The sequence below is a fragment of the Dama dama genome, chromosome 8 (assembly GCF_033118175.1).
Source record: "Dama dama isolate Ldn47 chromosome 8, ASM3311817v1, whole genome shotgun sequence".
NCBI classification, from domain to species: domain Eukaryota; kingdom Metazoa; phylum Chordata; class Mammalia; order Artiodactyla; family Cervidae; genus Dama; species Dama dama.
The window spans coordinates 31,363,877-31,388,153 of NC_083688.1; the positions used below are offsets into that span (position 1 = coordinate 31,363,877).

At 39.0% G+C, this 24,277-nt stretch overlaps 1 protein-coding gene across 1 annotated transcript; it reads right to left on the reverse strand.

Annotated features, from left to right (window-relative positions):
* Window positions 1-594: 594 nt before the first annotated feature.
* On the reverse strand, window positions 595-23,875 carry ATIC (5-aminoimidazole-4-carboxamide ribonucleotide formyltransferase/IMP cyclohydrolase). Its single transcript, XM_061148810.1, has 16 exons — window positions 23,743-23,875; window positions 23,300-23,426; window positions 21,700-21,776; window positions 20,948-21,014; window positions 19,128-19,216; window positions 18,097-18,248; window positions 17,589-17,745; window positions 14,630-14,755; window positions 13,695-13,802; window positions 12,820-12,905; window positions 11,696-11,785; window positions 10,289-10,417; window positions 5,821-5,913; window positions 4,431-4,613; window positions 3,304-3,459; window positions 595-2,978 (listed from the first exon to the last, which is right to left on the reverse strand). The coding sequence occupies exons 1-16, from the start codon at window positions 23,759-23,761 to the stop codon at window positions 2,859-2,861; spliced, it is 1,779 nt and encodes a 592-aa protein (XP_061004793.1). The 5' UTR covers window positions 23,762-23,875; the 3' UTR covers window positions 595-2,858.
* Window positions 23,876-24,277: the final 402 nt, after the last annotated feature.

Below are 24,277 nucleotides of genomic sequence, written 5' to 3' on the forward strand. Positions count from 1 at the left end.
TCTGTGTCCAGTTCTAACCTTTGCTTCCTGACCTGCATACAGATTTCTCAAGAGGCAGGTCAGGTGGTCATGTGGCTCAGCTGGTAAAGAATCTGCCTACAATGCGGGAGACCTGGGTTCGATCCCTGGGTTGGGAGGATCCCCTGGGGAATGGAATGGCTATCCATTCCAGTATCTGGGCCTGGAGAATTCCGTAAACGAGTGCTGTCCTTGGATAACTCATGAATATTCCTCCCCCTCTTTCCAATTCCCTCCCTTTTACCTTGAACCTTCTATATATTTGGTGTCTCCACCCGAACTGGATCGAGAAGTTGATCTGCAAACTAGGTTCCTGCTTCTTCATTCTTTGGCCATTGAATAAAGTTTGTGCTGTTTTAATCTCAGCATCAGTTTCTGCTACTCACTGCATGAATCCCATCAGTGAAAGAACATCTCTGACTCAGATAAGGGGTCGTGGCCTGGGCTAGGACCCTGGTGCTGGTCTAGCCAACCAGTTTGGTATCTGTAAGAAGTGGGGTTTGGGAAAACACAGTAGATGAAAGATTGAAGGAACTCAGAAACTTTCTGGCTACCAGTTCAAAAACTGAGGCAAAATCCAATTTCCATCATTTTTAATATCATCTTCCATTACCGTTTATGCTCCATACACACAAAAGCATTATGAAAGCAATACACAGTTTTATGAATAGTATTTATCACACCCCAGGTGGTGTTCTAAGTGCTCTTAAACATTTGTTCCATTTACTCCTCAGGGCAACCCTAAGAGTTGTGTACCGCAACATCACTTTATAAGAAGAAAGTCTAAGTGAATCACCTAACGCCACACAGGTTGTTAGTAACAAAGTTGGAACCTGAACCTGATAAACTAACCCTGGATTGCGTGCTAATAATCAGGAGCTACTCAGCCTCTCTGAGAGCAAATCCATCTCCATTTTGTAGATGAGAAAACAAAACTCCAAGAGGCTGGTGACTTGGTAAAGAATCTGCCTGCTAATGTAGGAGACATGGGGTTGACCCCTGGGTTGGGAAGATCTCCTGGAGGAGGAAATGGCAACCTACTCCAGTATTCTTGCCTGGAAAACCCCAGGGACAGAGAGTCTGCTGGGTTACAGTCCTTGGGATCACAAAGAGTTGGACACGACTGAGCAATGAACACAAGACATGTCCCCAAGATCACCAAACTGGTGAGTATCAAACAGGGTAGTGATTATTATAAACGGCCCAAAGGTGGTGTCCTAGAAGGAAAGCAAGGGCCATAGTCAAGAACAGGTATGGTGAGGAGGGGGAACGGCAGGGGAACTGCTGGCAAAATTCTTTTTCACCTCATTGATGGTGATATATGTATTTAAAAATGACTCTTGGGAATTCCCTGGTGATCCAGCAGTTAAGAGAACGTTTCGCTTTCACTGCTGGAGCCCACATTCAATTCCTGGTCAGGGCACTAAGATCTTGCGAGCCACACAGCATGGCTGAAAAAAAAAGATTCTTTAAGCTACAGATGTTTAATGCACTTTCCACACAGGCATGGTTTATTACATTTATTTTTCAAAGTAAACTTGTGCCTAGCACGGTGTGTAGCAAAAACGAGCTTTAGGAGTGTCCAAGAATGGAAGCACTTGAAGACCTGCAGGAACTTTTGCTCTGAGGAGGGGACAAAGACTGGGCTTTAGTAAGAAGCTGCCCCTAGAGCTATCAGGATGGTATAAGCTGCCCTCAGTGGATGGTTCATACATGAGTGAGGGCTGATGTTTTTCTTCCTGGGCCCTAGACACTCCCCCAACTTAAATACACTGTTTATTGATCCAGATGTTTTGTTATGGGTTTTCTGCTCAGACTGCAGTAAGCTATTTCTTCAAGGAGTCCTGGCTCCTTTTAGATAGTGGCATTAGAAACCACGACCTTAGCATCAGTTATGTTCATTGCCCCTGGGGTGTCATACTTCTTGGTGCTCTCAGTCGATAGAAGTAGTCATGTATTTTCTAAAGTGTGAGAATATTCCTTTTAAAAATTATTTTCTACTTTATTTTTATATTAATTGATTGAAATATTTACGAATGAAATATACAGACTTTGCTTCAAAATAGTGTTTAGGCATTGCAAGTGGGGAAAAAGTAGATAAAACTCAAGCAGTCATGAGATATTATGGATACACAGAATTTTACTATTTTGTATTCATCCCAAAACATCCATAATAAAGATCTTTTAAAAATTCAGAAAACTACTTACAACTATATGCTAATTAACAACTTTGAAAACTTAACATAAAATGGTCAAATTCCTAGGGGGGGAAATACTTTGCTAGAAATGACTTAGAAATATAGACGCTATTTAAGCCAATTATTAGAAATTACTGTATTTATTGGTGTAAATTTTTGGACGAATCCACCTGTAGATGATTATGAACACTGGACAAAAATATTTAAAAGGTCTATTTGAAGGTCCTGTAAAGCAACCAAAAGCTGGTGGGAACCAGAGGGGATCAACCTTCAAAGGGAAAAAAGATGGTACATCAATTCTCCACAAACTGATCTACAGATTCAGTGCAATGCCAATTAAAATCTCAAGAGGTTTTTACTGTAAAAACAGACTAGCTGATTTGAAAATTTATATGGAAATAACAAGGACCTGGACATAGCCAAGAAATCCTTCCAAAAGACTACTGTGAAGGACTCACACTACCCAATTTCACTATTTACTATTAAGTTACAATAATCAAGACAGTGCCTATAACTAAGACAGTATAGACCGAAGATTATGAAAATTTAATGCTTTACTTTTAAAAAAGGTTATTTTCAAAATTCCATATATGATTTTTTACCTACACATAGGCAGGGTACAAAATAATGTTATTGATGAAGTCAGTGATGGAAGAGCCGGAGATTCGTGTGAGCAAGGATTATTCCCAGCTCATCGCAAGCTTCGATCACAACTTTGTCAGCGGCAGAACCAGAAGGGGCAGCGATGTAGGCCACACCACTCTGGGAGGGGAAGACAGAGACCGACTGTCAAAATACAACCTCATGCCAAACATGCCAGAACCAACCACTACCACTGCCAACCCTAGTAAAGAGAGTAAGCTAACAACAATTCACATTAAAGACCGATTCATTTTCAAAGAGGCAAAATAACGGAATTTGGGCTATCCATACACCAAATGGAACAAATAATTCTCTAGCTATTATACATCATATCATCACAACTTATATATAACTCATAGAACTGAAAAAATCAGAAGCACTATTTCTAAAATAGTTGGTACATAATAACCAAATCTATGCAAACACACACCAACTTTATACTTACCCTTTTAGCTCTGTCTACATTGTCCCGGAAAGGAAAGAAAGCATCAGAGCTGATGGAAACTTCATTAAGTTTGTCAACCCATTCCTTTTTTTCTTTCTCGGTTAACAACTCAGGGACCTCCTCAAACAGTGCCTTCCACTTAATCAAATCTTCACCCTGTAAGTAGGGGCAGAGGGGAAAGACAAGTATTACACCATTTTCAGTACTATCTCATACAAATCAGAATGTTGGAAAGTACTCTACAATCTACTTTTATTCTTATTCATATATGTAAGTCCTCTTCCAGGACTTAGATCACAATTTGCTGTGTAATAATCAAGCAGAAAAATCAAGTATTAAAATCATTTTTAAAAAAGACTGTTTGAAGCACTTCCTGGTTACAAGGCATGTTCTCCAACACTTGTTGATTGCATTGTGGATTCCTATCCCTGGCTGGACAACCTAGTAGAGCTGACTCGCCCCCTCAGAAGACCAGAACTTAATTTTTATTTTGTAACCATTACCCATTAAGCACTTGTATTTCCAGAAACTGGGCTAAGTCCTACTTTTTTAGCAGGCTACCTAATACCTACAATTTTAATGCTTCTTCATACCTTCTTTAAGGTAGAAAACATTAAAGAACATGAAACATAACACAAATACACTGAGTTGTTAATGGAGTTTTTGGAGAATCTGGGGGGCATTTGCTACCTGCTATCAAGTAACCTGTATGCAATGTTGAATACACATCTATCACACAGCAAGCAACATGCCTGGCGCTGTGACAGGCATCCAAGATGGGTGAAGAACAGTCCCTGCCATCAAAACTTAAAACCAGCAGGGGGTACAAGTATACAAAACTAAACCAATGGCTATAATCTAAGACGACAGATCATCTGTGGTGTCAGAAAGGGATAAAGAATGCCAAAGAAAGGTAAATGAGACAGAGATTGTTGAGATTACTAATTTTAGACAATCTAAAGCCTCAAGAAAAATATGATGGCCAAAAAGTTCATTCAAATTTCTCCATAACATCTTACAGAAAAACCCAAACAAACTTTTTGGCCAACCTGATACCTTTTCTCTTTGTAGTGATGATGACGGTTACACAGCAAAGGGTAAATCCCACTCAATAACAACCCTTTTACCTCGCCAATAGTTCCAGTAACATACTGATCGATGGCATTGGAGATTTCTGCTCTCTTCACGCCAGTTTTAAACTTCATGGAAAGCACTTGCGGGTGATGTCTAAGCCACCAATAGTTTGCCTTGTCACCTGCAAGGCGTGTGCAGTGTATACGAGACTGTTGTCCTGCTCCGATGCCAATAACCTGAAGAACATGGGCATTAAAATGAATACTTCTCCAACAACATGTTTCTCAATGGATTTTCTGTGCATAGTCCCCTCAAATCTATCAATTTTGTGGGGGGAGGGAAAAATCAGAGCAAACGAAGTACAAATAGTTTTAAAAGGTTAGGGTAACATATTTTATAAATACTATTCATGTTTTACTCTTCAGTGACATTTGAGGCATGGCTATTAATATTACAGAAGTTTCTAGAACTTCTGGACATCAGCAGTAAAGTATGGTCTTACTGAACTTATTAGACCAGTAGCCACAATCTTCCAGATTTTTGTTACTACAGGTTAGCAATCTTTCAACAGTTTTTAGTCACTAAGTCGTGTCTAGCTCTTTTGCAACAGTAGGCAATCACTAAAATGCTGAATTTGAAAGGGTTTTCCAGGTTATTAATATTAATTAATTCCATTTAATATCCACCCTGCCCTCCCACTTATGGGCCAAATAATTTAAGAAATGTCTAGAGAGGAGCTCAAGACACTATGAGAAGAAATAGTGCTGAAGTTGTTATGGCAAATCCAGCTTCACCCCAGAGCCAGCAGAGTCCTGGTGATGAACCACCTTGGTTCTATTCTCTGTGGGCTGGTGCACTAAGAAAGAAGTCCTCTAGCTTAACATCAGATTATAAGAGACGTTCAACATCTTGACTGTGGTAGTGGTCAGACGACCATATAATCTGTGTGAAGTGTTAAACTTTTTTAAAAAGGGTGCATTTTACTGTATATAAATTTATACAATTTATATCAATAAAGTTGATCTTAAAAGATGATGCTAATCCCCGCTTGGAGACTCTTAGTAAAATGACTTATAGAAATATAAATAAAAATAGCCTTCAAGCTGCAAAATAATGGGCTAGTACTTTCTACTCCCTCTTCACTGGAAATACTACTGACAGGGAGGAGAAGAGCGAATAAACTAGTTCCGTAGGAGCTATTAACAGTTCGCTAATCCAAAATGTGCCAGCTCATTCCAGGTAAGGAGCAAGAGGACCAATTCTAATACTTAATTCCAACAATACCTTATAGTCATCACCGGGTAAATACTAGCAAACCCAAAGAGAAAAACTTGGCAAAGTCTTCCTTTTCAAGCCAGTCTAGTTCTCAAGGCAGATGGATTTTTGAGTATCATTTTGTAAAACGCAGTTTCCCCACCAAGGCGAGTCTGACAGCTTAGTTACCTGCCCGTTCTTGGCATAGCACACAGAGTTAGACTGAGTGTACTTGACAGCAATGGTGGCCACAATGAGGTCCCTGAGCGCAGATTCCGGCAACTAGAAAAAACAGAATAGTAAACTGGTGTTTCTTTTAAACTTTGTTTAACTTTTAGCATCCTATGTGTCATTTATTATAACAGGCCTATAATGCAGTTCTATCCTTCAGATGAGGGAATGAAATTAACTGTTCACTCAGTTCAGTTTCTCAGTCGTTTCCAACTCTTTGCAACCCCAGGGTCTGTAGCATGCCAGGCCTCCCTGTTCATCACCAACTTCTGGAGATTACTCAAACTCATGTCCATTGAGTTGGTGATGCCATCCAACTGTCTCATCCTCTATCGTCCCCTTCTCCTCCCGCCTTCACTCTTTCCCAGCATCTGGGTGTTATCAAATGAGTCAGTTCTTCGCATCAGGTGGCCAAAGTATTGGAGTTTCAGCTTCAGCATCAGTCCTTCCAGTGAACACCCAGGACTGATCTCCTTTAGGATGGACTGCTTGGATCTCCTTGCAGTCCAAGGGACTCTCAAGAGTCTTCTCCAACACCACAGTTCAAAAGCATCAATTCTTCAGTGCTCAGCTGTCTTTATAGTCTTTCTAGTTCTTTATAGTCTTTATAACTGTTCATAGGAGACACTATCATGTTTTACTGAAAGGATCATATTTAATGTATTTGTCATGAAACTGTGTGATGCCTAATGCATCACACACTCAAACTGACACCATTTTTACAGCAATTTTGGCTTAAGCCTGTTTACATATTGCACTAGACATGAAAACTATATCCACTCCAACACTGACAAACAGTATTTTCTCTATCACAGTATCAACAAATAACTGGAGATGCTATTAAATTTTATGTTCAGAAAAAACACTGAGAATAATTTGTATAGACACTACAATCAATTGTGATGCACACATATCCAAGGCTCTTCAGGCAAAATCATATTAGGATCATTTTTGGTTTGCCTAGAATATTCTAAGTAGAATGTATTAAAAAATGTATTATGAACTAAATACTGGTTCAAATAGAATGAAACAACTATGATAACTAAAAATGTCATTATTTTTACTATAAAGAGCAAATAAAATTGAAAAGAAGGATAATGATTTATGCTGGTATGCTAAGTGGACAAAATATGTAAGCACAGCTAATTGATAAATTAGCTAACTGAAAAACTGCTAAATCAAACTTCATCAAAATTAATACTTCTGCTCTTTGAAAGGTACTGTATTGAGGATAAAAAGACAAGCTACAGACTGCAAGAAAGTATTTGCAAACTACATATCCAGCAAAGAACTAGTATTCAAAATATGTAAAAACCTCTTAAAACTCAGTCACAAATTTAATTAGAAAATGGGCAAAAGACATGAAGAGACATTTCAAGAAAAGGGACATACACATAAAAATGAACACATGAAGAAGGGAGAAGAATATAAAGGAAGATAAATCCACCATTCTCATTCTTAGGTTTCCAAATTTCTATTAAAAATACATGTGAACAAGTAGAAAGAACTTAGATAAATGATTAAAATCACAGACTTGTAAAAATATCCAAGATAGCACAGCCAGAAGCATAAAACCTCTCAAGTTCCACTAAATTATTAATCAGTCCAATACCTATAAACCTACAAGGAAAACTTACAAAAATTAAGATTCTCAACAAATAGGCACGGTTGGCAGCATGGGTACAATGGAATTCGGCTCAATGCCCTTTCAGTATTTTTAAAAATACGTTAACCAACCAGCTTTAAAAAAAAAAGTGGAAAAAAAAAAAAAAAAAAAAGAAATCCAGACCCCATTTTACTGTGAGCTGCTTCAAGTAACACTGCTACCCCAGGACCTCAAGGTCTTTACCAAAGGAGTAGATTCCAAAAACCTGCCAAGATATCTTTACTTATGATTCCTATATGTTCTTTTATTTTAGGGCACCATTAACTTTCAACAATACAAATGAAATACCCAGTAAATCAACAAAGATCATGCCTTAATCACTATATGTTTATTAATAGAACTACCCGGGTAAAGATTTTAAAGCCTATTTTCAGCATTCTACTTAAAGCCTCAGAACTCAGACTTGAGAACAATAGCCAACTCATTGTCCACTTCTGTTACAAAATGACTTGTTAAGAGACTAATCCTTTTCTAAGGGCAAACAAATACTGAATACAGAGCTCATAAAATACAGAGTACTGAGAGGCAAGAGGCAAAGACCCCAGTGATAAAGGAAGCAACAGTGTGACTCTGCTTTCCCCTCCAGGCCTCTTCCTAGTTGCAAGGCAGTAACTAAGAGGTAAATGAGCTAAGCCCTATGCTCAGCTCTACGGAAGGAAAATAACACTAACCAGATGCTCAAAGTATCTTTATGGTTTCTTTAATATTATAGGCAAAAAAATTGATCAACAGTCAATCTACAAAAGAAATGGAAAATTCTGAGTCAACCTAAGGATTATAAACCCAGGAGAAAGCCTCTCAGAGTGCCTGGAGAACAGTTCCAAACAGGTAAGAGTGGGGCAAGCATGTATTTGATGTAGACGAAGGGGTATATGCAACCAAGCAGACATCTCAGTAGAAGGTCACTGCTATCCTTGAAGACCCGCCTTCGTTAATGGTTTCAGTACTCTTCTAAGTATGGGAAGATGCAAGAAACTGGGTTTCATAAAATCTCCTCAAAATATCTAAATTATCTGAGGGCCAGTTCTGTCAAGTTTCTCTAGAGCACAAAGTACCTCATCCTGAATTCCTTTCAGTGAATACAGTGGCTAAAGACTTGATTCTTACAGAAGTAGATGGTAGGTAACCTTGTTAATTTTATGATCCGCTCCCTCTCTGTCTTACTTTCAACCAGGGTTTGGGAGGCATTTCTTGACTAATTTTGTCCCATGGTGCTAGGAATGCTCACTCCGTTCAGGCAAGAATTTTGTTGAGAGGCCACCTGGTGTGTTGTTACTGGACTGGTCCCTGTTAACAGTGACCAAAAGCCTCTGGGCCACATGTCTTACCTGTTATGGTACAAGAAATGGTTCCCTCTTTTTGCTTCTTCCCGTTATCTACAGCTACACTGTCACAATCATTGACTTTATAGGAAGATATATTTGGTCAATCATTTCAACTCACTGCAAAGTCATCACTATTTTTATTGAATGTTCAGTCACACATTTGCAAGACAGAATGATATTGTAAAACAGACAGAAATAAATAGTAATATTAGTAAGGTCATAACTTTTAATCTATGAATTTCCATTATGTGCAGCCCAGAATCTTCCTACACTGTCTGATCAGTCTGCTCTGTACGAATCTCTATTTTTAAGGGATGTAATGTATTGGCAATATACATAAAGTTCACCCAAGATGTCTGCCCATACAAAGCAGGGTGGTGGGTCATTGTGACCCCTCACAGAACTTATCTTCTAAGAATTACATGGTTGGGACCAGAAAAAAAGTGGTCTTTATGATTGAGCAGGTAATTCTATCACTGGGGAGGCCTGGTTAGTACATAATATAGATGCACAGTGCACACTCAAGGGGAGACAGGAGGCCAAAGGGCAGAGAGCAAGTTTTATGTTTAAATTTTTCCTGTCTTGCCTTAAAAATGTGAATTTTTAGTTCATCTGTATCTCATGGCGAGTATTCAATCAAAAATGCCAGGCATACCAGCAAACAAGACCAGATAATGATGAAGTTAGTTACACATCCAAAGTAATGAGAAAAAAAAAAAAGTACAGCCAACATCAGATCTGGAGAAAATATCCTTTAAAACTGAAGGCCCAATCAGGAGATCTCAGAAAAACAAGTACCAGCTCAACCATTTCCTTACTGTGTAACCAAATCTCTTAATTGTCCTCTATCTCACAATTTTGTGATCTTTACAATATAGATGACAGAGGTCATGCTCCACTCAGAGGGAGCTGTGCATATTAAATAATACCAAACTTGTAATTAAAAAACAAACACCCAATCCAGTATTATCCTAGGAACATGTCCTTCTAAAATCTGACAACAGGATAAAAGCAAATTCATTACTACATGTAAACATGGACTACAGCACTGAACGTGGAAAGAACCTAGATATCCGTCACAGTACACAGACTGCCATGTGGGCTTTCTGATGAAGATGTGGACCTATGCTTACTGATACAGAAACATAGTTGTTGCTTAATGCACGGAAAAAAGTCCAGTGATAAAAGACACGATCCCATTTACATAGAACTGAAGATAACCAACCACATATACACAGATGCACAAAAGTTTCTAACATGGTTGGTCTTCTGTTCACTTTTTAAGTTCTCAAACTTACCTGACAAATCAAAGAAGGGCTAGCTCTTTGCGTATCAATCAGTTTTAAAATATGGGCCTTCATAAATACATAAGCATATAAATATTAAAAAAACAGGTCTACTGAATTACTGGTATTCAGTTATTTTTCAGACTTACATCTTTATTCTTGGTAACAATGTTGCTAAACAGTGACCTGTCGACAACACTATTATTTCTCTTCTGGCTTAAACGAAGACCAAAAAGAGTTCGAATTTCATTTTCATCTGGACTGTAAGACTGGTCCATCTAAATAAACACAAATTTAAAAAGTTAAGAGTAAAAAAATCTACATCTCTCAAAATCTTTCACTTAATTTATGTTCAAGGTATATTATTACAAGCAAAGTTATATGCATTTTTTTTCCCCCTGACTTAAGCAGGTACAAGATCATTTCAGGATGGATGTAATAGAACGGCCAGGCACCAATAGTTTACTCCAAAACTTTATAGGCTTTATAACCTCACAGGATTTTGTAACTTACACCAACATAATATAATCAATGATTCCAACAGAGAATTTCTGGTTTCAGTAACTGAAAGCACTACCCACATAGTTTTTTTTCCTAAAAAAAACCACAAAAAACAGTAGATAAAACAGATTGGCTACCAAACAGGCAGTGGCACAAAAATTAACCACTAATTTTCTTTTCTTTCTAACAATGTATTACAAATACTCAGCCAAGATTAAAAAGTTCAATGGAGAATAGCATTTGTAGTATGTGTCTTTGTCATTTGAAAAGGGGTATGTCATTCATGGCTCTCTTGACCTCTTCCAGATTTTGATCTGAAATGATGGGACATGGGAATAACCTGTGTCATAATACTACTCTCTCCCCAGACAATTTCTATACTTATACAGTACAGAAAGCACTGATAACCTGTAACTTAGAAGCACGCCTTCCTATTAATTCTACTTAATTTGCATTTTCATGAATTCTAAAATGGTCCTTTTCTTTTCTATTATAAAATTTCTAAAACTGAGATGTGCCCACCTATAACTGACGTAAAAAAACTTGCCGCTGGTCAGGCGAGGAAACAGTTTTTTTCATGGTTGTAATTATGTGTCTAGGTGCAAACTTAGCCAGACTCCCAAACAAAATACTGAGGAAGCCCTGGTATTCTGACACCCTGAAACCTGATACTGTCATTGTGCTGAATATCAATCAAGTATTTCCTGAAAATGCACAGACTATGTATTTCAGGAAAGATGAGCAAGAAATTGAAGATATTACTTTTAAAAAAGGTAACAGAGTGGCAGAAGGAAAGATTTCAAATAACCTTTAATACCTTTTGAATAGGAAACTATTTTAAATAAATTACTTTTTAAAAAGTTAAAAGAAAGGCTGAGAAAGCTATCTTGATCTGAAACTCAAAAAATTAACAGGAAGAAAAAATCTGCAGGATTAAGGATGAAGAAATCATAGTAAAGAAGGATAAATTAGAAGGGTTATCAGTATAAAGGAAAGATTAAATATGTGGAAAAATAAAAGAACAAATTACTACTGCAAATATGAATTGTACTAACCTGAAGAACACAGTAATTCCCATTTTTCTTTTTGGAAAGTATTTTCAAAGCTTCATTTTCATAGCCCGGGGCAATAATACCATCAGATACCTATACACGTATCAACATTAGATATTAATTTCTATTTAAAAAAATCAGAGAACACCTCTTAAACAATCTAGACATACTTCGCTGTCATAAATAATGCAGCAGCAAAAAAAAAAAAAAAAAAAATGCAGCAGCAGTTTCTGGTTTCTACCTCCACTAGATAATACAAACACTACACCTGGAAAAGATGAGTCTGTGCTAGAAGACAACTTTTTACAGCTGATCTTATCTCATTAGTATCATTTTGGTTGTCTGTTTCAATTTTAAGGAAGAATATATGAATGATCTGCTGTGATACATGTATCTTAGGAAGACAACATGACTTTTTTAACCATTCTGTTCAGGGGTTGTTTTGCACTAATTAGACAGAGCATGTTCTTCCAGTTCTGGCTCTGCTAGAACCTGGCTAAATGATCCGAGGCAAGGCAGGCTCCTCAACAGCAAGAGAAGGGGTTCAGAGGAAATCAGAGATTAACACAGTATAGCTAAAGACACAAAAGGTACAAAAGTCACAGCTCACACCCCAAGCCTCATGCTATATAACCTATAAAGCAGCATGCCAGCTCCACTGCAGCTGGGATGGTAGGGGTGATGATAAGAAGCCCTGAGATGAAACTAAATATGGTCAAGCCACAGACCCTGTTAGCCTTAATTGCTAACTTATTTCCTTCCAAGCTACCTGAGCTAACTTCATTCTTCTTCTGTCTCCCCAATCCCCAACAACCACCCACCCCCCCCTTTCTGGAATGCTTGTTTGGTACTCAATTGATGGGGGTTACTTTTTCAGAGTAGGTTATAATTTCCCCCACTATACAGTCTCTTTCTTTCATTACAGACCTAATGAAGGTTTACAGTCAACTTCAGAAATAATAATTTGGCATTAAAATAATGACTAGAAAATTTAAAAGAATTAAATATGTAAAACTTTATATCACAATAGCCAAATACAAATATTATACATTATGGTTTCAATAAACACTATGTAAAATTTGGCTCTACTCAGTTATATATGGATCAAGATACAGAATTCCACTAACCTCTCTAGAGATAATTTTGGCAGTAGGGACATCGCAAACATCAGATAATGCAACAAAATCACCAAAGGAAGACATCCTATCAGCCCCTGTAAATAAAAATTAAAACGTAGTATTTATCACAGATTCTCCTTATACAGAAAAAAATAACATTCAGAAAACCCCAAAGTGATCACATAAAATCTAACTTATGATTTAAACAGTGATTAGTAAGTTCTTTAATTGAAATAATCAGCAAGAAATATTCTTTAATTTTACCTTCTAGAGCAACATTCAGCAAAGGGCCTAATAGTAAACATTTTTTAAGCTTTGTGATCCCTGTTTTAACTCTGAGGTTGGAACAGTCACCGACAATACTATACTACCCTACTCCAATTGAACTATATTGACAAAGATGGGTGGTGGGCTGGACTAGCCCATTGAGTAATAGCTTGCTAACCCTTGCTGTAGAAGGCAAACTATGATAAAGCATCTCAATAATCTCCCATTAATGTTATTAGAATATTCACAAGCTATTAAACTCATGAATTAGACATTTGTGAATTATGTAAAATATTAACTTTAACCAAATTCAGTGTACTTAAATAACTACAATTTAAGCAATACAAATACAATACAAATCAATAGCCTAATCTGAAATTTTATGTACCAAATTCCAATTGTGTCCTCCTTTATTACATTAAAATACTAAAACACACATTTTTATAAACAAAAATTTATTCTAAGGCTCTCATACAGTTATTCTGAAATACTAATAAAAATGAATTAAAATAATTTGAAATCTTTTAACAAAAAGGATATTTAAGATAAAATATTACTTTTCCTCTTAAAAAAAAAAAAAAGAAAAAAAACAAACCACATGCTATTAGTCTTCTGACCTCTTGCTCTTGCATATGCAGTGGCTATAGGTGTGAGGGTCTTGTACAGATCATTGACCATACAGACGCTGGCTTCGTCTTCACTAAGTGGAATTCCAACGGCAGCACCTGGTATAGAGACCATTAATGAATCAAAAATCTCAGAGTTACCACTTGTCAATTCCTACATCAGGACAACATTTTTCCAAACATCTGGTCTATGCAGGGTCCTTTCTAGTGCTTAGGCCAAATTAAACAAAAATCTACTTGGCCAGATAATTAAATGCCAAAACATAACTGCAGGAGAGGGTGAAGCAGGGGAGTCTCTCCTCTCTGGCCTCTGAAATACAGCCACCGAGTCTGCCAGCACCAGGCATGTGTATGGAGATACTTTACTTCATTACCAACTCTTTCTCTGTCCTGCCTGATATCACACACTATTTTCCTGCTGCTCCCACTGTTTGAACATCCAAACAATATCTGAGAACTAATTATGTGGTGAATTGTCAGTGGGAGTTATAAATAAGCTGTAAAGTTGACTGAGACACAGAAGCAAAAAGGTCTCTCAGACAATGGCCATAGAAAGTTACAAGTGTAGTAACAAATTCTTGATGTCCACTCAGTTAAATTTTCAACCATGTGGAAAAATTTTAGTCATTCTGCATTAGGCAACATCACTTTTATTTTCTAAAACATGCTTCCACTACAAATAAAACTATTTCCTGACCTTCCTATCTTATAACAATATTACACATTATTTTTATGTAAATAACACATGTGCATGTTATTGTTATCTGATTTTATCCCATTACTATGTTGATATCATTATTAATCAAAAGTGGTTTCGGACTTCCCAGACTGTTTACATTTGCTTTAGATCTTGTCAAATTTCTAAAAAATTTAAAAAGAAGTTCATTTTGAACAGTTTCCGAGAATCCCAGGGTGCAATGCTTTACCTGCTGGGCTAACATGTTTGAAAGAAGCAGCGGCTGGAAGGCCTAAAGCTTCTTTGAGCTCCTTCACCAGCTGCCAGGCATTCAAAGCATCACACAAGTTTATAAATCCAGGGGCTCCATTCAGAACTACATGTAAAAATACACATGAACAAGCAAGGTCAGTAAGATCAGATGTGTACATTTCCTAGAAAAAAATTTAAACATATAAAGATTGCACAAAAATGCTTCAAAAGAAGTATAACGAAGAGGCGAACAGAACTCAGTGAGATGAGTGAATAAAGCATCAGAGTCTGAACCCATCTTACCAAACACACACACACACACACACACACACACACACAGAAATGCATGAACATAAATATGAGCACACACCATGAAGACCAAAGCCAGCCAACCCATAAATAAATCAGCAGAGAATTCAGAACAGGAAAAAGTACAACTAGACTAGCAATCATCAGGGATCCACTTCAGTACAGAAGTAAGATAAAATAATTGTTGTGACTTTAGTGTACAATTTAGAGTATTTATAATATAGTACTGGAGAAGGAAATGGCAACCCACTCCAGTATTCTTGCATGGAGAATCCCATGGACAGAGGAGCCTGGGGGGGCTACAGTGCATAGGGTTGCAGAGTTGGACACAACTGAGCATAGTATTTTAAAGTTGCAAGTCGTGTCAGTTTAAGAAATAATGTTATAAACTAAAGCAGGAGTTTAGTGGGTGGGAGAGATGGAGGGAAAACACCTGTTTGTTGGACAGGGGAGGGGGTCCTCTTCTTTTAATTGGATTCAGTAGGTTTGGGTTCAAGTTGAAATGCAGTTAAAAAGGAATCTACAAGTTTTCTGCTGCCTATTTTCTTAACAGTGGAAGGATTTTTAAAAGCCAAAATCTTATGGATAAATATTTATAAGAAGTTTAGCATACACACACAAAATGGGCCACCAATTAAAAATAACTTAACAATTTCATTTCCTCTGTGTTATCTTTGATAGCAGATACTTTCACAAGCAAAACCTTGCCAAGTATCTAATGAGGGCCTACTACAATGTTACGCACTGTTCTAGGAACTTGGGATGTTATCAGTGAATAAATAAAACAGTCCCTCCCAAATTACTGTCATCATGAAGCTTATGAGGGGAGTCAGAAAGGAAACTAAACGTGCAATAAAATTATACAACAGAAAATTAGGTATTTACCCAAATGAATTGAAGACTTGCGTCTATACAAAAGCATGTACAAAAATCTTTATAACAGCTTTATTCATAAACTGCCAAACAGCATCCTTCTATTTTTGATGTCTTTCAATAGGTGAATGAATAAACTGGTACATTCACACACAATGAAATATTATTCCACAATGAGAGGAAATGAGCTATCAAAAGACATGGCGGAACCTTAAATACAGATTGTTAAGTGAAAGAAGTCAGTCTGAAAAGACTACATATTGTTTGTTTCCAACTATACGATATCTGGAAACAGCAAAAGTATACAGACAGTGAAAAGATCAGTGGCTGCCTGTGGTTAGTTAGAAGGCTGAAGGGGAGGAGTTCTTAGGGTGGTAAAACTATTATGCAAGATAGCATCAGGTTTCCCTAGTGGCTCAGTGGTAAAGAACATGCCTGCCAATGCAGGAGACCTGGGTTCAATCCCTGGGTTAGGAAGACCCCCTGGAGGAGGTCATGGCAACCCACTCCAGTATTCATGCCTGGGGAATCCCCATGGACAGAGGAGCCTGGCGGGCTACAGTCCACGGGGTCACAAAGAGTCGGACATCACTGAGCAATGAAGCACAACAAAACAGAACCAAAAACCTGTAAAACTCTCTTTATTACTCTACAAGTCCTTAAGCCCTGACTAATTTCAAAGAATTATATCATTCTTAGTTCCTAACCTCTCATTACTATTTTGGCCCATTTCAACCAGGCTGCCAGATCAATCCATCATTCCAAGCAAGTTGCTTTTCTGTAACATTCTCCATCAAACAGCCACTGCTCTCAGCAGCCCTGTTTCCTCTGATGGTTCCGTTACCGCCACCTCAAGGTTGGGTCCTAACCATCTTACTATGAAATCCAGACCATCTCATCCTGTCCCAACATCTCCAAAACCAATATCCACACAAAGGCACTCCAATCTGCATCTTCAACTTGACTTCTCTTCAAAACCCTGGATTATCGCAATATTTTTTGTTTACAAGTCCCACTGGCAACTCAAATTTCAGGTGATTATAAAAGGAAATAGTGTCAGACTTTATTTCTTTGGGCTCCAAAATCACCGCAGATGGTAAATGCAGCCATGAAATTAAAAGACACTTACTCCTTGGAAGGAAAGTTATGACCAACTTAGACAGCATATTAAAAAGCAGAGACATTACTTTGTCAACAAAGGTCCATCTAGTCAAGGCTATGGTTTTTCCAGTGGTCATATATGGATGTGAGAGTTGGACTGTGAAGAAAGCTGAGCACTGAAGAATTGATGCTTTTGAATTGTGGTGTTGGAGAAGACTCTTGAGAGTCCCTTGGACTGCAAGGAGATCCAAGCAGTCCATCCTAAAGGAGATCAGTCCTGGGTGTTCATTGGAAGGACTGATGCTGAAGCTGAAACTCCAATACTTTGGCCACCTGATGCGAAGTGTTGACTCATTGGAAAAGACCCTGATGCTGGGAGGGATTGGGGGCAGGAGGAGAAGGGGACAACAGAGGATGAGATGGCTGGATGGTATCACCGACTCGATGCACATGAGTTTGAATAAACTCCGGGAGTTGGTGATAGACAGGGAGGCCTGGCGTGCTGCGGTCCATGGGGTCGCAAAGAGTCGGACACGACTGAGCGACTGAGCTGAACTAATAAGAGGTATCATGCAATTCATTTTCTAAAAAGTGAATCACGTCTGACACAAGAGAAAGAACAACACATACACACCCAGACATGGCAAACCATGCCATGTATCCTCAGCCTTTACCTGTGATAGGGAGCTTGGGCTTCAGGGTATACAGCTGGGCAGGAGTCTGATGAGGGTTCATTCCATACCTCAGAGGCATCTGAGATACTCCTTTACTGTACTCTTTCCTGAAGTAATCTGAAATTGCTTCATCATACTGTGCTGTATGAGTAAAAGCCTAAAAAAAAAGTTAAGGTTTGTGAAATACCCACAATATTTCCCAAACTGGGGTTAAAACCAAATCTGAGGTTAAAAATCATTTTCAAGTGCTATATATCCAACTACACCCACAAACCCACACACATATCCATGCAGGAAAGACACCAACTAATACTAAACAGCAAGAAGAATTACTCCCTTTCCACTTCGCTTTCAATTTTTAGACAGAAGAACTCTCTGAATGTTGGTCTCTCCATTTCTAATAAAAGGATAACAGCTCCAAGCAGAGCCCTGGCAGGTGATGTGATGTGGTGAGAACGGAGTATTGCTGGTTTTGCAAACACCGCACCAGATAAAAGCGTGCTCTCACCTTCAAGGCTAACAGGCGTCTCGTCTCCAAGGATGTGTCTTTGCTGTTGGAGTCCTGCATCTCTGAGGCTACGGCTGCATAGTCCTCTGGCTCACATACTACCGTCACCCGAGCGTGGTTTTTGGCTGCTGCTCTCAGCAGAGTCACCCCTCCTTTGAAGAACAAAAGATGATTTGCATTTTCATCAGTTTAACCTCTTTCAAATCAAGTGACTGTACATATTGTGTGTGTGTGAAAACATGCTCAGTCATTTCTGATTCTTTGTGACCCCCAAGGACTTTAGCCTGCTTGGCTCCTCTGCTCATGGGATTTTCCAGGCAAGAATACTGGAGTGGGTTGTCATTTCCATCTCCATGGGATCTGTCCAACGCAAGGATTGAACCCACGTCTCCTGCTTGGCAGGCGGACTCTTTAACACTGAGCCACCTGGGAAGCCTCAAAATAAAGAAAAATAGTATGTGCATGCTCAGTCATACTTGAAAAATAAGCCAGACCAATCTCTACACCAAGAGTTCTGAAAATATCAATGAATTAATCACAAGAGACACTGGTTTGATCCCTGGGTCGGTAAGATCCCCTGGAGGAGGAAATAGCAACCCACTATAGTATTTTTGCTTGAGAAATCCCAGGGATATAGTCCGTGGGGTCGCAGAGAGTCGGACGTGACTTAGCATGCAAGCACACCCACATGTTGTTTTGGGCTTCGCAGGTGGTGCAGTGGTAAAGAATCCACCTGCTGTTGCAGGAGATGCGGTTCCATCCCGGGGTCGGGAAGATCCCCTGGAGGAGGAAATGGCAAACCCACTCCAGTATTCTTGCCTGGAGAATCCCATGGACAGAGGAGTCTGGCGGGCTACAGTCCATGGGGTCACAAAAGAGATGGACACGACTTAGTGACTAAACAACAACAATCCCAGAGACTATCTTCTACTCCTTCAACAGTGAACACTGGGACTTCCCTGGTGGCTCAGACAGTAGAGTCATTTCATTTACAGTGTAAACAGTCTTCAAATATGGTTTTCCTAACTTACCAATGTCAATATGTTCAACAGCCTCTTCAACAGTTACACCTGGAGAAGCCACTGTCTTCACAAAGGGATACAGATTACAAACAACAACTCTGAAACAAAGAGGAATTCAGCTATCATTAACAAGCGGAAACCTCCACCATTTACACATCAGTAGCTGCTAACATGACCAAAACCCCTAATGATCTAAAATATGAACTCTGAGTTTGACATTTTAAAGTTCTAAAAAGTTACAGAGAAACATCAGGGCCTCTCATGGTTGCAGAGCACAGGGAAACAGAAGGGGCCAGAGTCATCAAATGCTCTCAGTACACGTTATTCCCACCCAGTCATAACGAAATGTTGCTGCCTGGGTGACCTGAGCTAGCCACTGTACTATCAAGCCCTAAAAATTAAAAAAAATATATAGGCATAAATCTTCATTATATTTTTTTTCTTATTTTTTTCCATTATATTTTAAAATGTCTTCTTAGAAATAACATCAAAAGCACAAGCATATAAGTTGGATATTACCATAATTTAAAGCATTTATGATGGCCAAATGATACCATTAAGAATATGAGAACAATCTACAGAATGGGATAAAATGGATTCTTACAACTCGATAATAAAAAGATAAATAACTCAATATAGCAGAAACTAACACAACATTGTAAAGCAATTATATTTCAATTTTTAAAAAATGGGCAAAGCATCTGAACAGACATTTCTCTGAAGGTATACAAATGAATACATTTCTCTGAAGGTACGCACATGAAAACATGCTCAACATCATGAGGAAATGCAAATCATAATCACAAGAAACCTGTATTATATCCACTAAAAATGTTAAAAAAAAAAAAATTCGATAACAAATGTTGGTGAAGATGCAGAGAAAGAAGAACCTTTGTACACTGCCAGTGGGAATGTAAATTGATGAGGCCTGGGAAACAAGTCTGGCAGCTCCTGAAAAGGTTAAAGAGTTACCAGATAACCATGAAATTAACATTCCTAGGTATATGCCCAAGAGAAATGAAAATATATGTCCACACAAAAACTTGTACACAAATGTCCAGTTTCTTTAGTCAGTATATCCAAAAGTGGAAACAATCCAAATATCCATCAACTGAGAGTCTATCTACATAAGAGATAACTTTTCAGCAATAAAAAAATGAATCAACGATATATGCTATAACTTGGATGAACTCTAAAAACATGCTAAGAAGCTAGTCACAAAGGATCATATATTATACAATTCCACTGACGGGCAGTGTTCATTGTAAATCCAGAGAGACAGAAAATAGACTGTTGGTTGCCTAGGTTGTTGGGGGATATGGAGATTGAACGTTAATGGGCAGAGTTTTCGGGCAGGAGGGAGAGTGCCAGAGGGAAGTGCAGTGATGAATATATTCTATTAACTGTGGTGGTAACTGTGCAACTCTAAATATACTAAAAACTACTGAATTATCTATTTTAAACTGAGAAATTATATGGTATGTGAATTATATCTGAATAAAGCTATTATACCTATGCAACAAAAAGAAATGAGGAATACCATTATGCAAATAACTAAGTTACTTATAGGCACCACAATTTAGATCATAATTTTTAAAAAAAGCAAAGGCTGTTTAAGCCTAATTATGTATTTCAGGAATATAAATTAGGCAAAATCAAAATGCTTACCCACATACAATGTCACAAACAAGGTCCTCAATAAATGTTTACAATAAGTAAACAGGAAGCTAAGCCTAATGCTAACCTTGATATTTAAAAAGAGACACCAGATTTGGCTTCTTTGTCTTTGATCCTTAATGCAGAAAAAGTTCAACTTTGAAATTTTTTACCTTATAAGATCGAAATCAAGTTTGGCCATGTCAGCACTATCTTCTGGGATATTACGAGCCAAGATTCCTAATTCAACAAAGTTAAAGTATTAGGTTCAAAAAACAAGCCAGAATAAGGCACTTCTTTCTAACATGACTGGATCAAGCATGTTAAAGCCCCTAGCACTGCCTAATTAATACCAGACAGTACAAAATTAGGATTAGTGAGTATACTTAAAAACTGCAACAGTTCCGGATTCCCTTTTTCTTGAGCAACAAAATGTACAAGAATTTTCACCCGTTGTCAGTTCCATCCATGCATATACTGCCATAAGTAGTAAAGCATTTAAAAAGATTCCTTTGAAAGTCGGTTACACTGTGACGCTTTATTCCAAGCTTGAACCACAGCAAGAGTTTTTTCACTCTTTAAAACCTAAGTATTTTCATTAACTCCAGCAGGAAATAAACTCTAAATTATTTATCAGGCCAGGACTACCAGCAACCAGAGGAATCCATCAGGTAATAAAGCAAACAAGACTGTATTTTAAACATTCTAATGTATTATGAACTTTAGCAGCAGATATGACAAAACCAACATAACCTCACAGGTATTTTTTTTTTTTTTGAGCTATGATCTGCCTTTTCCTTATTCCTGCTTATTCTATTAACCACAAGATGAAATGGAAAAACCCCAACAAACTTTTTGGCCAACCCACTGCAAAGTTTATTGAAAACCACTGACCATTTTAAATTGAAGATATCCAACCACTTACCAGCATGGACTGCAGGATGCAAGGTTTTTACACGCCCCCCTAGCATTTCAGGAAATCCAGTTATCTCAGAGACATCTCTGAAAACAGACAAACAGAATATTGCTACTGTTTCTGCTGAGTTTCATTTTACATTTTATACCATTTCAAAGCATCTTCCAACATTTGTTCAGAGCCTGGATTTTCAGAATTCAGAAAATGAATCATAAGCCACACTAATGAAATATTAAGAAATAAATTCAACTCACAAGTAATTTGACAATATACAACAAAATTATTAATATCCTTATCCCAGGAACAGACTAAAAGGGATAGCAAGGATTTAGCCTTTTGGATTGATCTACATAAAAGTTAAAAACCTTTACATTGAAAAAAGAAAAAAAATAAAAATGTAAGCTGGAAAAGATATTCACAAAGTTCGACGCAGGGTCAAATAAAAGACAGCATTTAAGTATCAATCCATATCCCCAAATTGACCTGAACACTTTCTCTGGCCGAATTTACAAGCAAATTTTTATTTATTTTTCTTAAAAATGTATTCATTTATTTTTGGCTGTGCTTGCTGGGTTTTCCGCGCTTCCCACAGGCTTTCTCTAATTGCAGCAAGTGGAGGCTATTCTCCAGTTGTGGTAGACTTCTCATTGCCATGGCTTATGTTGCAGAGCCATGGACATCCCACATCTTGGACACCCACGCTTCAGCAGCTATGGCACAGGGGCTCAGCGGCTGCACGGCTTGTGGAATCTTCCTGGAGCAGGGATTGAACCTGTGTCCCCTGTACTGGCAGGGGGATTCTTCACTACTATACCACCAGCGAAGCCCACCAAGTTTTTGAAAACCCACAACATGTGGGGATAAAAGCAAAAAGCAAAACTATCTGTCTTCTGTATGACCTATGAAATAAAGACCACGCTTATAAAAACCCTGGAAGAAAAGACATCAACATGTTGTACATGGTTACCACAGATACTGGGGGAAGAGAGGTTGAATCTTAAGAGTTGAGTTTTAATGATGTGAACAGTTTCACTAAATAGCCAGTCAAAACAGATCACGTGGTGCAAATAAGCCCCACAGCCACAGCTTCAGTGAAGTCTGTGAGCACTAGAGCCCAGAGCTTCTCTTAGGAGTCCAAGAGAAGACAGGGTGATGAGAAGCCCCTCCTGCACTATAACTAGAGATTAGCCCCTGGTCACTGCAACTAGAGAAAGCTTGCTGGCAGCAACAAAGAGCCAGCACAGCCAAAAATAAATCATTTCTTAAAAAAAAAAAAAAAAGATCATGAGCATCCTGAAAATCACAACTCCTTCCTTGCACAACAAACAATGCACCTAATTTAATGTGTTATAAGATTCGGCTGCGGGGGCAGGGGCTCTGAAATGAGGCCTCTGGAGGTCCCAACTCCTTACTCTGTAAACTTGAAAATAAGTTTAAGTTTAAGCCTCATCTTCTGAAAAAGGTGGTTTAACCTAACAATCTCACAGCACTGTTGGGAGGAGCAAATAAGGTTATGTCATGCAGTGAATGGAATAGAGTACTTTCTGGTCAACGTCACCAAACTACGTTTGGATTGGACTTAACTTTTAAAAAGCAAGTTGTGCCTTACCTGACTGCCAAACCAGCATCTCTGAGGGCTTTTGCAGTCCCTCCAGAGGCGATCAGATTCAAACCAACAGAAGCTAAGTTCCTGGCAAACTCCACAAGGCCAGTTTTGTCAGAGACACTAAATAAAGCTGAAACAAAAGACATTTCGCATCACTCTCAGTACAAGTGCTTCAAAGCCCAGGGGGTCCAGGGGCGGCGGAGCGGTTTGGAGAGGGCAGTCGCGAATCTCACGGTCCCCACTACTCAAGACCTTGACCCGGCGTCGGGTCCGCCGCCAGCGAGCCGCACTCGAGCGCGTGGGCCCGGGCCTTGCCGACCGCAGCGCCGCCCCTCACCCAGCCAGGGCCCCACAGCTCCCATCCGGCCGCCGCCATCGCCGGGGTGAGGGCGCCGCGGGGCACGGAGACCGACGGCGCGGCTCCGCCAGGGCGCCGAGGACCTCACCGAGCTGGCCGGGTGCCATGGCTGCAGGCCGCAGGGGTCCGCGGACAAGCTGGGGACAACAGCGGCGACAACACGTGCACACGGAGGCGGTGCGGCCAGAATTTATCCCGGAAGGAAGCGGGGCGGGCCCTGTGAGCACCTGATCCGTCACGTGATCCAACCCGCCCGTGTTCAATTGCAGAATTGGCGCCTCAGGGCTGTAAGGGAAAGAGGCATTGGCTGCAGCTGGCTGTCTAAACCCTTAACTTGAAGGGATCGCCGCCAGCAGTCTCATACTCTGGGAGTTTTTATCCTTGCCATCAAAATGTGGCCGTCCCAGGCCCCTGGGGCTAACTCTTGTTGCCCAGGGCAACCTGTCCTAGAGGCTGAAGTGTAGTTAAAAGTGTTGAAAGCTCTGATAGAAAAGTCAGTTCAGTTCAGTTTAGTCGGTCTGTCCTATCCCACTCTTTGCGACCCCGTGGACTGCAGCACTTCAGACTTCCCTGTCCATCACCAACTCCTGGAGTTTACTCAAACTCATGTCCATGGAGTAGAT